Source organism: Staurois parvus, unplaced genomic scaffold (genome assembly GCF_062004578.1).
Source record: "Staurois parvus isolate SC_StPar_1 unplaced genomic scaffold, SC_StPar_1.0 ptg000694l, whole genome shotgun sequence".
Taxonomy (NCBI): Eukaryota; Metazoa; Chordata; class Amphibia; order Anura; family Ranidae; genus Staurois; species Staurois parvus.
In genome coordinates, this window is record NW_028318490.1 from 2,607,558 (window position 1) to 2,622,724 (window position 15,167).

The following is a 15,167-nucleotide window of genomic DNA, read 5'->3' on the forward strand; positions in this document are numbered from 1 at the left end:
TAAATTCTTCTATTGATTCAACATGCCTCTCAGCAAATAGTTTGGGGTGTCTACTTTCCAAAAAGGGGTCATTTTGAGGGGTGGGGGCATTTTATGCCCAGCATTAGAGGTTTATGCCACACATCACTCACTCTTCTAACCACCTGAAGACCAAGCCTTTTCTGACACTTTTTGTTCACATTAAAAAAATCTGTATTTTTGCTAGGAAATTAAAGTGAACCCCAAAACATTATATATTTTCTTAGAGCAGACACCCTAGTAAATAAAATGGTGGGTGGTGCAATTTTTTATCTCACATATTACTTACACAGCGATTTTTCAAACGCAATTTTTTTGAAAAATATACACTTTTTTAATTTTAATGCACAAAAACACAATATATTGGCCAATTATTTGGTATGATATAAAAGATGATGCTATGCTGAGTAAATAGATACCAAACATGACATGCTTTAAAATTACGCATGCCCTGTGCAATGGCGACAAACTGCATACATTTTTAATATCTATAGGCAACGCTTTAAAAGCCTTTACAAGCTACCATTTTAGATTTACAGAGGAGGTCTAGAGCTATAATTACTGCCCTTGATCTGACGTTCGTGGCAATACCTCACATGCATGGTGCAATCGCTGTTTCCATACTGGGAAAGGGTCAACGCTCACGACCGCAGGTGTGCGCGGATGGGCGAGGGTCCTTTTTTTTTTTTTTTTTTTCTGATTTATTTAATTATTTTTAAACTGTCCCTTTAATTTATTTATTTTTTAATCACTTTTAATGCTATCTCAGGGAGGGGGGGCCATTTTCTCCCGCTGCTTGTAAAGGCAATTCTGCAGCTAATTAACCACTAGGAATACTTTTACATGAAAGCCCATTGCCGGCTGAAAAAAATAAAACCAGGATGATGCCTGCAGCTGCAGGCATCACCCTGGTATAACCATTCAAAGTCCAGTGATGTACCAATACGTCACTGGTCCTTGTTGGGTGTATATGCTATGTTCTTTTTTTCTTTATGCAGCCTGTGGGCTGAATGAAAAAAAAGAGAAGAAATCTCTGCCAGAAAAAGTGTGTGGTATGCCCACCATTAGAAACCTCCCTCAATCCACCCACTTCTAATGGTGGGCACACATGAAATGTGCCAACAAATATAAAATATATATGCCGAAGCATAGGGGCCATCCACCCACTGGCCACCCCAGGCCCCCATGCTTTGGCATATATTCTCTTTTTTTTAACTGCGGATGAAAAATCTCATCCGACAGCACTGCACACACCTACTTATGTCTATTCTGAAAGCAAGACCCTGTTGCTGTCAGAATAAACAGGTCAGTGCTGCAGTTTGATGTTCCTGCAAAAAAATCAACAATGGTTAACAATAAAACATAAACTCAATAAAACAACTTTATAAGGAAAAGTGTGTGGTGGTATGCCCACCATTAGAAACCTCCCTCAATCCACCCACTTCTAATGGTGGGCACATATGAAATGTGCCAACAAATATAAAATATATATGCCGAAGCATAGGGGCCATCCACCCACTGGCCACCCCAGGCCCCCATGCTTTGGCATATATTCTCTTTTTTTTAACTGCGGATGAAAAATCTCATCCGACAGCACTGCACACACCTACTTATGTCTATTCTGAAAGCAAGACCCTGTTGCTGTCAGAATAAACAGGTCAGTGCTGCAGTTTGATGTTCCTGCAAAAAAATCAACAATGGTTAACAATAAAACAAACTCAATAAAACAACTTTATAAGGAAAAGTGTGTGGTGGTATGCCCACCATTAGAAACCTCCCTCAATCCACCCACTTCTAATGGTGGGCACACATGAAATGTGCCAACAAATATAAAATATATATGCCGAAGCATAGGGGCCATCCACCCACTGGCCACCCCAGGCCCCCATGCTTTGGCATATATTCTGTTTTTTATAACTGCGGATGAAAAATCTCATCCAACAGCGCTGCCCACGCTGACTTATGTCTATTCTGAGAGCAAGTTCCTGTTGCTGTCAGAATAAACAGGTCAGCGCTGCAGCTGAAAGCATTCCTGCAAACAGAAATGGTTAACAATAAAACAACAATAAACCAGTGAAAGTCGAACAATCACAAAAATGACAACAAAAAAAACTATAACTATTTTTGGTTTTTACATTTTTTTATTTTTTTGGGGGGTATTTGTACTTTTATTTATTTTTTTTATTTTTTTTACTTTTTTTTTTCCAAACTTCAAACATTTAAACAGCTGGTAGGGTCTCTCCAAATGCGATAGCCAGTTTCCTGACTACCTAACATCTTTTGAGACCCTGTGTAAATGTGCCCTGATCTGTGCCGTGCTGTACCCTATACTAATAGTTCACTAGTGTATGGTAGAGGCGGAAGCAGGGCTTGATGCAGAGGCCAGGTTGGCCAGGACAGGAGGGACAACAATAGCGGCTGTCACGCCTAATTCCACGTTTGCTGCAGACACATCTTTTTTGGGGTCTTCTTTGGGTTGGGGTACCAGGAATGGTATCGGGAAAATGTCTCTCATGCAGACGGCTAACTGCATCTGGGAGAGGGATTTGGGGCGCAGCACCTTCTGGATACAAAAGGGCCCTGATGTTCTCTAACTGGAAATTTAGGTATGATCCACTATGTCCAGTTGCTTTATAGAGAACAAAAGCATTATATAGAGCCAATTGAAATAAATAAACTGACACTTTTATGTACCAGCGTTTGTATTTTCGGGAAACTAAATACGGCTGCATCATCTGGTCATTGAAGTCCACCCCTCCCATGTTAAGGTTATAATCGTGGACACAGAGGGGCTTCTCAACAACACCAGCTGCCGTGGTAATTTGGACGGTCGTATCTGCGTGAATGGAAGACAGGAGGTAAACATCCCGTTTGTCCTTCCACTTCACTGCGAGCAATTCTTCATTTCTCAAGCAGGCTTTTTCCCCCTTTTTAAGACTGGTATTTACAAGCCGTTGGGGGAAGCCTCGGCGATTAGATCGCACAGTGCCACATGTGCAAATTCCCAAATTGAACAAATGTCTAAATAGTGGCACGCTTGAATAAAAATTATCCACGTATAAGTGGTACCCCATATGGAAATAGGATGACGCCAAGTCCCAAACTATCTTGCCACTGCTCCCCATGTAGTCTGGGCATCCGGGGGGCTCCAAGTAACTATATTTTCCCTCGTAAATCCGAAACTTACATGTATAGCCTGTTGCCCTCTCACAGGTCTTATACATCTTGATCCCATATCTGGCACGCTTGCTGGGGAGATATTGTTTGATTACAAGGCGGCCAGAATATTGAATGAGGGACTCATCGATGCAGATGTTTTTCTGGGGAGTATACACATCTGCAAATTTTTGGTTAAAGTGATTTACGAGGGGCCGAATTTTGTGGAGCCGGTCAAATTCAGGGTCACCCCGAGGACGACTGAGTGAGTTGTCGTAGAAGTGCATAAAACGCATTATACTCTCATATCTATGCCTGGCCATGGCAGCAGAGAACACGGACATGTGAACAAGAGGGTCGGTGGACCAATACAACCGCAATTGATTTTTATCATTAATGCCCATGTTGAGGGTTAGGCCCAAAAAAACTTTAAATTCGGAAACCGTAATGGGTTTCCATGCGAATGGTCTGGCAAGGTTTGAATTTGGGTTGGCGGCGATAAATTGGCGTGCATATAAATTGCTTTGATCCACAATCAATGCATAAAGATCTTCTGTGAAAAACAGCTCAAAAAAATTAAGGGGAGTATTTAAATTTTGCTGTTTCCACCTGAATTCCGGGTTGGGCAGTGAATGGGGGAAGTACGAGTGCTGCAGAATTTGTGGGCTGCCAATCGGGATTTGCAAGCACATCCGGAAGGACACTAGGGGCTCTACGGGCCTGTCTGCGAATTCTTGGTGGCCGCGGGACACTACTTGTGCTCGCCACCGCACCAGCTTGTACTGCACTTATGGGACTCGCCACGTCACCAAGTGATACTGCAGTGCTGGTATGCCTACGACCAGGACGTACTAGGCCGCTGGTGCTCGCCAGTTCACCAAAAGATACTGCGGCACTAGTACTGGCACTCTGCTGCATATGAGAGTCATCATGCATTTGTACCACCTCAGCAACCTGTGAATGGGATCGGGTACGCCTGACCTTAGCAGGGACCACTTCCTCGTCGTCTGAGCTAGCTGTCAGGGTGCCGCTGCTGTCTATAGGTTCGTATTCTGAGCCTGGTTCTGCCAGTGAGTCTTCCCCTTCGCTCTCACTTGACATGCTCAGAATCCTATAGGCCTCTTCACTAGTGTACCTTTGCTTAGACATTTTGGCCACTAAATTTACAGGTACCTAGTGCGACTCACGGGAAAAAGAGCGCCTGGCTGTCAGGGACTGCTTGAACCGCTACAAAAAATTTACCGACAAGTGCTAACAGATATCAGGCCTGATTCTGTGAACACTGCGGTTTTGTGTGTAATATGTATCAAGTGACAGTTATCTACTGACACTGCACTTGCCGGGGGAGAAGGGGGGGGCGTAGGGGCTAAACGCAGGTGCTGGCAGGTGTTGGGGCTGATCCCGCTAACACTACGTTTTTGGGGATACTAAAGTAATGTGAATGCTGGTATAGCGCTGATCTGATCAAAGATATTGATGCAATCAGACACTATACTAGCAATGAAGGTTTAGCGTGCAAGTAAGCGTGTTCCTGGCAATCAAGGGGTCAAATGTGATTATTTGTGTACTAGCGGGCAAACTGGTGCTATCTGGGAGGGGCGCTAAAACTATCGGAAGTCACCAGTACCAAGTCACCAGTACCAATACAGTGATCAGTAAAAATCTGTTCACTGTAATCAATGACACTGGTGACAGGGCAGTGAAGGGGTTAACTGGGGGGGCGATCAAGGGGTTAAATGGGATTACTGATGTACTGGCGGGTAAACTGGCGCTATCTGGGAGGGGCGCTAACACTATTGGAAGTCGCCAGCGACACTGATACAGTGATCAGTAAAAATTGGTTCACTGATCAGTGACACTGGTGACAGGGCAGTGAAGGGGTCAACTCAGGGGGGGGGGGGGGGCGATCAAGGGGTTAGACGGGACTACTGGTGTATTAGTGGGCAATCTGGCGCTATCTGGGAGGGGCGCTAACACTATCGGAAGTCGCCAGCGACACTGATACAGTGATCAGTAAAAATCGCTTCACTGATCAGTGATACTGGTGACAGGGCAGTTAAGGGGTTAACTGGGGGGGTGGGGGGGGATATTAAGGGGTTAAATGGCTTTATTGGTGTACTGGGGGGCAAACTGGCGCTATCTGGGAGGGGCGCTAGCACTATTGGAAGTCGCCAGCGACACTGATACAGTGATCAATAAAAATCGCTTCACTGATCAGTGACACTGGTGACAGGGCAGTGAAGGGTTAACTGGGGGGGGGCAATCAGGGGGTTAAATGTGTCCTAGACTGTGTTCTAACTGTCAGTGTGCTGTTTTACTCACGTTTAAATGTCTCTTCTTCTCTGTCTGGAACGGAATGTGTCCAGGCAGAGAAGAATGACATCATATCCTGCCCTGTGTAAATATCAACACATGACAGGATAGGACAGGGACCGATCATCCGATTTCAGCCAGAAATCACTGGCTGAAATCTAATGATTGATCCCTCCTGGATCGAATCGGATCACCCGCGGGTCGGCGGGAGCGCGCGCCCCCTGCCGGCGAAAGTGTCGGGAGCGTGGAACCCGTTTTTAAACGTGGTTTTGCGCTCCACTGCCGCCCTGCACACGTATATACACAGTGGCAGGGCGGCAAGCGGTTAAGATCAACAAAAGGCCAAAGCAATTTTTACTGGGAAACAAATGAAGAGGTTTCCAGAGTAAGGCTATTTAAACAGCTGACCCGATAGTAAAAGCAAATAAAAATCCAGTTAAAGATCTACCAATACAGAAATTTTTACCAGACACACAAGCAGAATTATTATCATGAAAGCCATATAGCAATTGTGTGATTTAATGTTTGTTTTTGCAAAGAGATATTGTATGTGAATTGTTTCATTTGTTACCATTTTCTTGAATATCAAAGATACATGTAGAAGTATCTTATTTAACTTCCATGTGTTCTCCTTAGCTGGACAATGACAACATGACCCTCAAGCCTAGACCGCCTCCAGATATCACCAACAGTACAGCTCCTTCACCTGCTCACAAGGTACACCGCAGTGTATCTGCCAATACCAAACAAAGAAGACTAAGTGACCAGGGTGAGTTTTGCCTATATATTGGTACTCCTAATATAAGTATTTTCGTCATATATAAGCAACTTAGGATTTCATTAAATGCCCTCTTTTTTTTTTTTTGTATATTTGTGTTTTGGTTTTAGCTGGACCAGCAATCCCGACATCAAATTCCTACTCCAAAAAGACCCAAAGTAACAACGCTGAAAACAAGCGACCTGACGAGGAGCGAGAGAGTGGTCGCAAATCCAGTAGCACAGTTAGGGTACCACCTAGTCCCTTATCTGGGCTTGAGCGGAAGAGAACCACTCCAACTCCCTCTACAGTGAGCAACATAAATGTTTTAGTATTTCACAACTTCATTTTGAGAAATCTTTATAATGTTCTTTTTGCCTTTAGTTTATACTTTAAGGTGCCCTCATGTGTATAGGGCATACCGTATAATTAAACTGCATACCTGTTTTATTCTTGTACATTTAAAATGTTGATCATTAGATCTGTATTCATAGGCTGTATTCACCCAGGAATGCACAGCTGCAGGAGCACTTTACCGCTCAGGCAACTCTCTGTTCCAGCTGTGGTAGGGGACAGTGTGGTGCGCAGTTCAGTTCATCACATGGCTCCCTCTTCCTCTGGCCACAAAATCATAAATTTGATTACATTTAAAAATTCAGTTTTCCATACCCATCTCTACCCTACTGATAATTACTCATGCATTAACTGCTTATATTAGAGACATTTTCATAATCTTGCATGCTGATAGAGTTGGGGGGGACCAACAGCAGAAGTGCGACGTGTTTCTTGGATTCAGGGACACCACTTCCTCAGGTTGTGTGAAACTCTATAGATGAATGAAACTTATATGTACATTAAGACATATTATTGTATTGTGTATATATTAATACAAAGAATCTTTCTTTAGCTGGAAGGACCAGGAACTTGGGGACCACCTCCACACCTAGTCTCCCCCTGGAAGGAGAGCCAAGTGGGGAAAAAAGGGGGGATTTGGAAGAGGGGGAACTTATTGGACGTCAAAAATATTCCTATTTATATATACCAACAAGACACATTGTAGCATAATCCCACCCAGATACCTGTTTTTCTAATATCTGGATGAAACTATGCTGTAATGTGTCTTGTTGGTATGTATAAATAGGAATATTTATGACATTCGTTAAGGAAACCCCCTTCACTTACACCCACAACTTTTTTTCCCCCAGCTGGCTCTCCTCCTGGGATGGAGGCTAGGGGTGGTGGTGGTCGCAAGTTGCTGGTCCTTCCACCTGAAGAAAGATTTGTATTATTGTAAACATATTTATGATCCTTTCAAGAAGTTGGATTACAATAACATGTCAATGTAGATATGTTTCTTTCATTGATGGTTTCACAGAACCTGAAGATGTGGTAGTCCTTGAATCCATGAAATGTGTTGTATATCTGCCGTTGGTGCCCCCCCCCCCCCCAATTCTATCAGCATGCAAGATTCTGAAAAATACTCAAAGTATAAGAAATAAACACATGAGTTGTATGCTGAAGGGTAAGGGATGAGGATGGCAACCTGTTGAATTTAGGATTTTGTGTTAATATATAGGCCTTTGGAGGCCAGAATGTTATGTATTTTAAGGATCTTATGATCAGCTTTTTAAATGTGCAAAAATAACCGCATGTGACATTTTCATTACATTGTATGTTCTATACATGGGAGGGCACCTTTGAAAGTCCCATTATTTTTTGTCTTCTACTGTTTGTTGTGTAAGAAGTCCTTTTCTCTTTTTCTTATGAAAGACAGGAAAAATTGAAAGAAAACTAGTTTTTAGTTTTCTCTTTGGTATTGGTTGGCTCGAAGACCTTCTAGTACTGTTCTGAGGAAATCCAAATTGGCACTACTAACCTATGACTGAGCACAAGTTTGTTAACGTTAAAGTGTTCATCTTTATGGACTTTTGCCACAAACCTTCCTATGCATTACTGTGTCCTCATGCATTTACATGCAGAGATTACAGGCAGAGCTCTGTTTTACAAAAGAGTGCTTATTTTTAAGCTGCCCATTTCATTGCCCTCCACTCTTCATCCTGCTGTCTGCAGGAGAAGGGTGGGAGTCAATGGAATGAGCAGCTGAAAAAGAAAGTTTTCTTTCACAAAATGAAACGCTTCATGCTGATGTATTGAGGATACTGTAATAGAGATGTTTCCTTGCTTCCAGTCTGGTGAAACCTTTGTCACAATAAGCGAGGGAAAACCTCTAAGAGAACCCTGATATAAGCTGATAGTTTTTTTTTTTTAAGCCTGGTACACACAGGCTGTTTTCTTTTGTTCAATCCAGCGGGCTGAGCGCAGAAAAAAAAACTGAGGAGCTCGCTGTACTAACTATACAATCTCCTAGTTGAGCTGTTGTTTTCTGACAAGCGGACTGCCTTCCTGCCAGAACACACCAGTCAGTGCTTGCAGCCATTGGGTGCCAGCATTTATCTGATGCCGATTGGCTGCTTTTTTTCCAGCATGCCCTTTTGACACAAACCAGACAGGCTGCTGTACACACGGACCGAATGTTGGCCGGCTTGCGTTGAACTGGCTGATAGTCAGCCCGTGTGTACCAAGCGTTCTACTCTTCTAATTTAAAAAAAATAAATTTTGGCTGGACACATTAACTGTTGCCTGTTTCAAAGCTCATCATCAAGGATCAGTAGCACTGATTAGCAGTCTAGTAGCATGAAAACAAAATTCCATTGTAGCTAATAGGCTTGATAATTGGAATCTAAAGTGATTTGGTTTTTTTCCTGAATCTAGGTCGACCATTCCTATTAGTTGATTAGGAAATGTCTGTATTGCATCTGGTTCTCAATAGCTATGCATTTATATTTGAACCCCCTGGTTTTCCATCCTTGAGCAGCACAGGCAAAATTGTCAACTAGAAAATCTTTTTTTTATACCGCATTATTAGAAAGTTGGATAAATATTGAAAGACATGAACGTCTTCAAGGTTTTAACAGTATTTTATAATCTTGTTTTACAATGTATTTATTCTCTTTTTAATTACCTGTATACAATTCAACAACACAGTGATAACCAAACCCCAGGCAAAGTGCATATCTTAAAGGATTGATGAACTCTGTCAAATAGTAGCTTTGCTTACGTTAATTGGTGATATGAATAAAAAGTCAAATGTAGGCGTTATATCAATTTATACTCAATGGTCTGATTAGCTTTCCAATGTCACCTATGTTTGACACGCCTTTTAAGACCAATAAAATGAATAGGTGTATTAACCAATAGCCGCCCGGCCAATAGCCGTTTGGCGGCCGGGAAAAGGCTGTAGATTTCCGGGTGGACGCCATATGGTGTACTCCCGCACATGCGCAGTTTTCACGCTTGCAGAGCTGCGCAACGGCACGATCTGTCACTGGCCGTGTACCTCGGACATGGCCGATGACAGAGCTGAGTACTGGCCCCCGTTGCCGGTACCATGTGACCTGCTGTGACCAATCACAGCAGGTCACATGACAGTTGTATACAATGGATGGCTTCATTCATGCCATCCATTGTATACTAGTGTCTAGCTGTGAATGGTCACCGCGATCACATGCACATGTCATGCGATTAGCTGTGGCAAAATCACAGCTAAGCGCAAAAAAATAAAACCCTGAATGAATCGATGTCATTCAGGTAAATGCTTGCTTACAGCAAAATAATTCTTTGCTATAAGCAAATAGTGTAAAAAAAAAAAAAAAATACTGATCACTTCCCCAAAGTAGTACAATTTTACTATGGTAACATTGTACTACTTTGGACATAGTGAAATATAAAAAAAAAAATTTAAATAATTAAAAATTTTATATATATATATATATATATATACACACACATTTATAATATATATATATATTTTTTCCCATACTGTCACCAGTCAGTGTCCCTGATCACTGCCATGCCAGTTATATGATGACGCTGTACTGCACTGGTGACCGAATGTGTAAAAAAAAAAAAAATAGTGAAAATAATTTTTTTAATTTTTTCATTTTCCGAAAAATTATGGCAAAAAAATACAACTTCAAAAAACTCGCCATGCCTCTTATGAAGTATGTTGGACTGTCTACTTTTGCAAAAAGGGGTTATTTGGGGGATATCTGTACTATTCTGACATTCTTGGACCTCAAGAAATTAGATTGGCTGTCAGTACTTCCGGATTGATCAATATTCAGATCTATACCATAGTTTGTGAACTCTATAACTTTGCTACAAACTAAAAAATACATTCTAATTTGGGTTATTTTCACCAAAGACATAAAGTAGAATACATCTTGGCCTAAATTTATGAAGAACAATTATTTATTTGCAAACTTTTATAACCGAAACAAGGAAAAACGTGTGTTTTTTTTCAAAATTTTCGGTCTTTTTTTTTTTTGTTAATTTAGCAAAAAATAAAAACCCCAGCGGTGATTAAATACCACCAAAAGAAATCTCTAGTTGTGTGAAGAAAATGATAAAATTTTAGTTTGAATAACAATTGCACGGTCATACAACACTGTACCCAAAGTGTGAGAGCTTTGAAACCTGAAAAATGGCCTGGGCAGGAAGGGGGTAAAAGTGCCCGGTATTGAAATGGTTAAGAGCCATTCATTTGGCACTATTGTTAAATATTTAAGGAGCTGTCTATTAAAAACTGAAATATCAGTTTTAAACAGACACTGGCAAGTTAAACACCCTTTTGGCTTGAATCTTTTGAAGACTACCTTGTTCAGTGTCTACACCTGAGTTCAGATGTACCAACTTGCTATAGCTATCATAATGGACTTCCTTCACTGCTAGATTTTATTTTTTTGTACATTTTGTAGAATGCTGGAGGGTTGAGAGAGAGTCAAAACTTGAAACTAACAGAAATCGCCAAATTTCTCAATAGAGATGCCACGTAAAGGGAGTAATTCTACTGACACCCATTGGAAACTGAAATACTAAATTTTAATGGACAGAGCCAATAAAAAATATGAAAAAAAAATGCTATATTTTTAAAACCATTTCTTGTCCTTTTTGCTCCTGTAGAACAGTGTGTTATCCACTGGCACCAATCGAAGTCGAAACTCTCCTATGCTAGACAGAGCAAATCCTGGACCTGGGTCTGTTCAGAATGGCAAAGACAGGTAAGAGCATACTTGGTCTTTAGTTTGTTTTATACATAACATTACTATGACCCTACACGAACACAACCCAAAATTAAGATCTGCTTAAAACATTGAGTATTACAACTTCAAAATTAACACATAACCTTTTACATATATTCGCATTCTAGCCGTCAAGTGTTTTGTCACAATAACTGTATAAAAAGAAAGCCTTAGGCATAGGCCATATTAAACTCCAGGATATATATCTTTTGCCTACTTACATTGGACCAGCTTCATGGAAAAAAAATACAAGGCATTCTTTGAATGGTGGAGGTGCCAAGCGAGCAAACATCTATGGTCAGTGTGCAGAGAGGAAGCCACAACGCACAGAATCAAGAAAACCACAGCTCTTTGTAGTGCAGACTGTTACAGTGATTTACAGCATCTCCAGCAGCCCTGTGGATATCCTGTATGCTTATATCAAGCCAAGCTGGCCAAAGTAAGTATGCAAAAAACATAAAATGGATATAAAAAGTCTACACTCCCCTGCTAAAATGTCAGGTTTCTGTGATGTAAAAAAAATGAAACAAAGATAAATCATTTCAGAACTTTTTTCCACCTTTTAATGTGACCTATAAACTGTACAACTCAGTTAAACCGCAAACTGAAATCTTTTAGGTGGAGGGAAGTAAAAATAAAAAACTAAAATAATTATATGGTTGCATAAGTGTGCACACCCTTAAACTAATACTTTGCTGAAGCTCCTTTTGATTTGATTTTGGGTATCAGTCTATCAGCCTGGCATATCTTGACTTTGCAATATTTGCCCACTCTTCCTTTCAAACACTCCAAATCTGTCAGATTGCGAGGGCATCTCCTGTGCACAGCCCTCTTCAGATCACCCCACAGATGTTCAATCGGATTCAGGTCTGGGCTCTGTCTGGGCCATTCCAAAACGTTAATGTTCTTCTGGTGAAGCCATTCCTTTGTTGAATGTATGCTTTGGGTCGTTGTCATGCTGAAAGATGAAGTTCCTCTTCATGTTCAGCTTTCTAGAAGAAGCCTGAAGCTTTTGTGCAAATATTGCCTGGTACAGTCAGGTCCATAAATATTGGGACATCGACACAATTTTTGGCTCTATACACCACCACAATGGATTTGAAATGAAACAAACAAGATGTGCTTTAACTGCAGACTGTCAGCTTTAATTTGAGGGTATTTACATCCAAATCAGGTGAACGGTGTAGGAATTACAACAGTTTGCATATGTGCCTCCCACTTGTTAAGGGACTAAAAGTAATGGGACAGAATAATCATAAATCAAACTTTCACTTTTTAATACTTGGTTGCAAATCCTTTGCAGTCAATTACAGCCTGAAGTCTGGAACGCATAGACATCACCAGACGCTGGGTTTCATCCCTGGTGATGCTCTGCCAGGCCTCTACTGCAACTGTCTTCAGTTCCTGCTTGTTCTTGGGGCATTTTCCCTTCAGTTTTGTCTTCAGCAAGTGAAATGCATGCTCAATCGGATTCAGGTCAGGTGATTGACTTGGCCATTGCATAACATTCCACTTCTTTCCCTTAAAAAACTCTTTTTGCAGTACTGCTTTTGCAATATGCTTTGGGTCATTGTCCATCTGCACTGTGAAGCGGCGTCCAATGAGTTGTGAAGCATTTGGCTGAATATGAGCAGATAATATTGCCCGAAACACTTCAGAATTCATCCTGCTGCTTTTGTCAGCAGTCACATCATCATGCAGCCTCCAAGACTAGTTTTCTTCTCGTCTTTTCATCAATTTTGGAGGGACGTCCAGTTCTTGGTAATGTCACATATTTTCTCCACTTGATGACTGTCTTTACTGTGTTCCATGGTATATCTAATGCCTTGGAAATTCTTTTGTACCCTTCTCCTGACTGATACATTTAACAGTGAAATCCCTCTGATGCTTTGGAAGCTCTCTGCAGATCATGGCTTTTGCTGTAGGATGCGACTAAGAATATGTTAGGAAAGACCTACTAGAACAGCTGAACTTTATTTGGGGTTAATCAGAGGCACTTTAAATGATGGCAGGTGTGTACTAACTCCTATTTAACATGATTCTGAATATGATTGCTTAATTCTGAACACAGCTACATCCCCAGTTATAAGAGGGTGTGCACACTTGTACAACCACATTATTTTAGGGTTTTTTTTTATGTTTACCCCCCCCCCCCCCCAAAAGATTTGTTTGTTTTTCAATTGAGTTATACAGTTTACAGGTCACATTAAAGGTGGAAACCGTTCTGAAATTATTTATCTTTGTCTGTCTCTTTTTTTTACATCACAGGAACCTGATATTTTAACAGGGGTGTGTAGACTTTTTATATTCACTGTATATTGTAGTTCAGCATTAATGTTTTGACTCTGAGGAATCAACTTTCAGATCCTACTGGAATTATATGTGAGGCTTGATGAAGCTAAATAACCTGTGAGTGGGATATGTTCATATTTCCCCTATGCATGCACCACTCAAACACTTCTGAATTACTTTGCTGTGTTATGAACAGCAGCAGTTTTTGCAAAACATACGCATGCCTTCTGGAGTTTTTAGTTATTCCTGTGTTTCACATTTTCCTGGTTGTCCATTTGTCTTGCATTTATTCCACCTTCTGGGTCACGTAAAAGCACATGTTCATATGCAAGGTTTTCCATAACAGAGTATATATAGTCATGCTGTCTGTTTTCAGTGTCATTGTTTCCTTCTATCTTTGCAAAACCCATTTTTGGTAGAAAATGTCCTCTCCTTCCTTCCTCGCTTTCTCCTTTTTGTTAGTCTGTGCATCCATATCCTGTTTTGTATCTCCACATCCACCCTCCACTCCCAGTTTCTCCACGCCTGGTTCCCGTGCCTCCACTGCTTCTGCCCCAGCCACCTCTGCCCGGACCCGTCAGCACCAGAAATCCATGTCTACATCTGTGCATCCCTCCAAACCCACACCCTCCTTGGAAGGCAGCTGTGACTCTTACAGACAAAGGCAAGTTGAAATATGGGACGGTGAAGTATAGGGATAATTCAGAATAACTCTTGTTAGTATATTAAGGGTAATAGAATGTTTAGTGATGTTTGTAGCGCCAATACGTAATGTCTGATTTACTGTCCAAGTATGTTTCCTCAATGTAATTTTTTTTGTACGTTTTGTGTATATGTACAGGTGGTATTGCCTATTTAATCTTTTTTCATTCTGTTGTATGCTGCTACTATTGAATGCAGTTGGTGGATCCTTCAGGCATTTGATTAACTGAAAGACCTATTTTACTCACACACACATAGATATATACAGTATCTCACAGAAGTGAGTACACCCCTCACATTATGTCTAAATATTTTATGCTATCTTTTCATGTGACAACACTGAAGAAATTACACTTTGCTACAATGTAAAGTAGTGAGTGTACAGCTTGTATAACAGTGTAAATTTGCTGTCCCCTCAAAATAACTCCACACAGCCATTAATGTCTAAACCGCTGGCAACAAAAGTGAGTACACCCCTAAGTGAAAATGTCCAAATTGGGCCCAAAGTGTCAATATTTTGTGTGGCCACCATTATTTTTCAGCACTGCCTTAACCCTCTTGGGCATGGAGTTCACCAGAGCTTCACAGTTTGCCACTGGAGTCCTCTTCCACTCTTCCATGATGACATCACAAAGCTGGTGGATGTTAGAGCCCTTGCGTTCCTCCACCTTCCGTTTTGAGGATGCCCCACAGATGCTCAATAGGGTTTAGGTCTGGAGACATGCTTGGCCAGTCCATCACCTTCACCCTCGGCTTCTTTAGCAAGGCAGTGGTCGTCTTGGAGGTGT

The 15,167-nt window shown here is 41.2% G+C and overlaps 1 protein-coding gene across 8 annotated transcripts in view; it reads left to right on the forward strand.

Moving 5' to 3' along the window:
• MARK2 (microtubule affinity regulating kinase 2) overlaps nt 1-15,167 on the forward strand; it is a 207,644-nt gene that overhangs the window by 159,821 nt on the left and 32,656 nt on the right. For 6 of the 8 annotated variants that reach the window (XM_089652805.1, XM_089652803.1, XM_089652802.1 and 3 more), the window contains 4 exons: nt 6,124-6,256; nt 6,376-6,554; nt 11,267-11,364; nt 14,192-14,341. In XM_089652805.1, the coding sequence (XP_089508931.1) occupies nt 6,124-6,256; nt 6,376-6,554; nt 11,267-11,364; nt 14,192-14,341 (560 nt within the window). The remainder of the gene's footprint in view (nt 1-6,123; nt 6,257-6,375; nt 6,555-11,266; nt 11,365-14,191; nt 14,342-15,167) is intronic. The other 2 variants (XM_089652808.1, XM_089652809.1) reach the window with 1 other exon arrangement.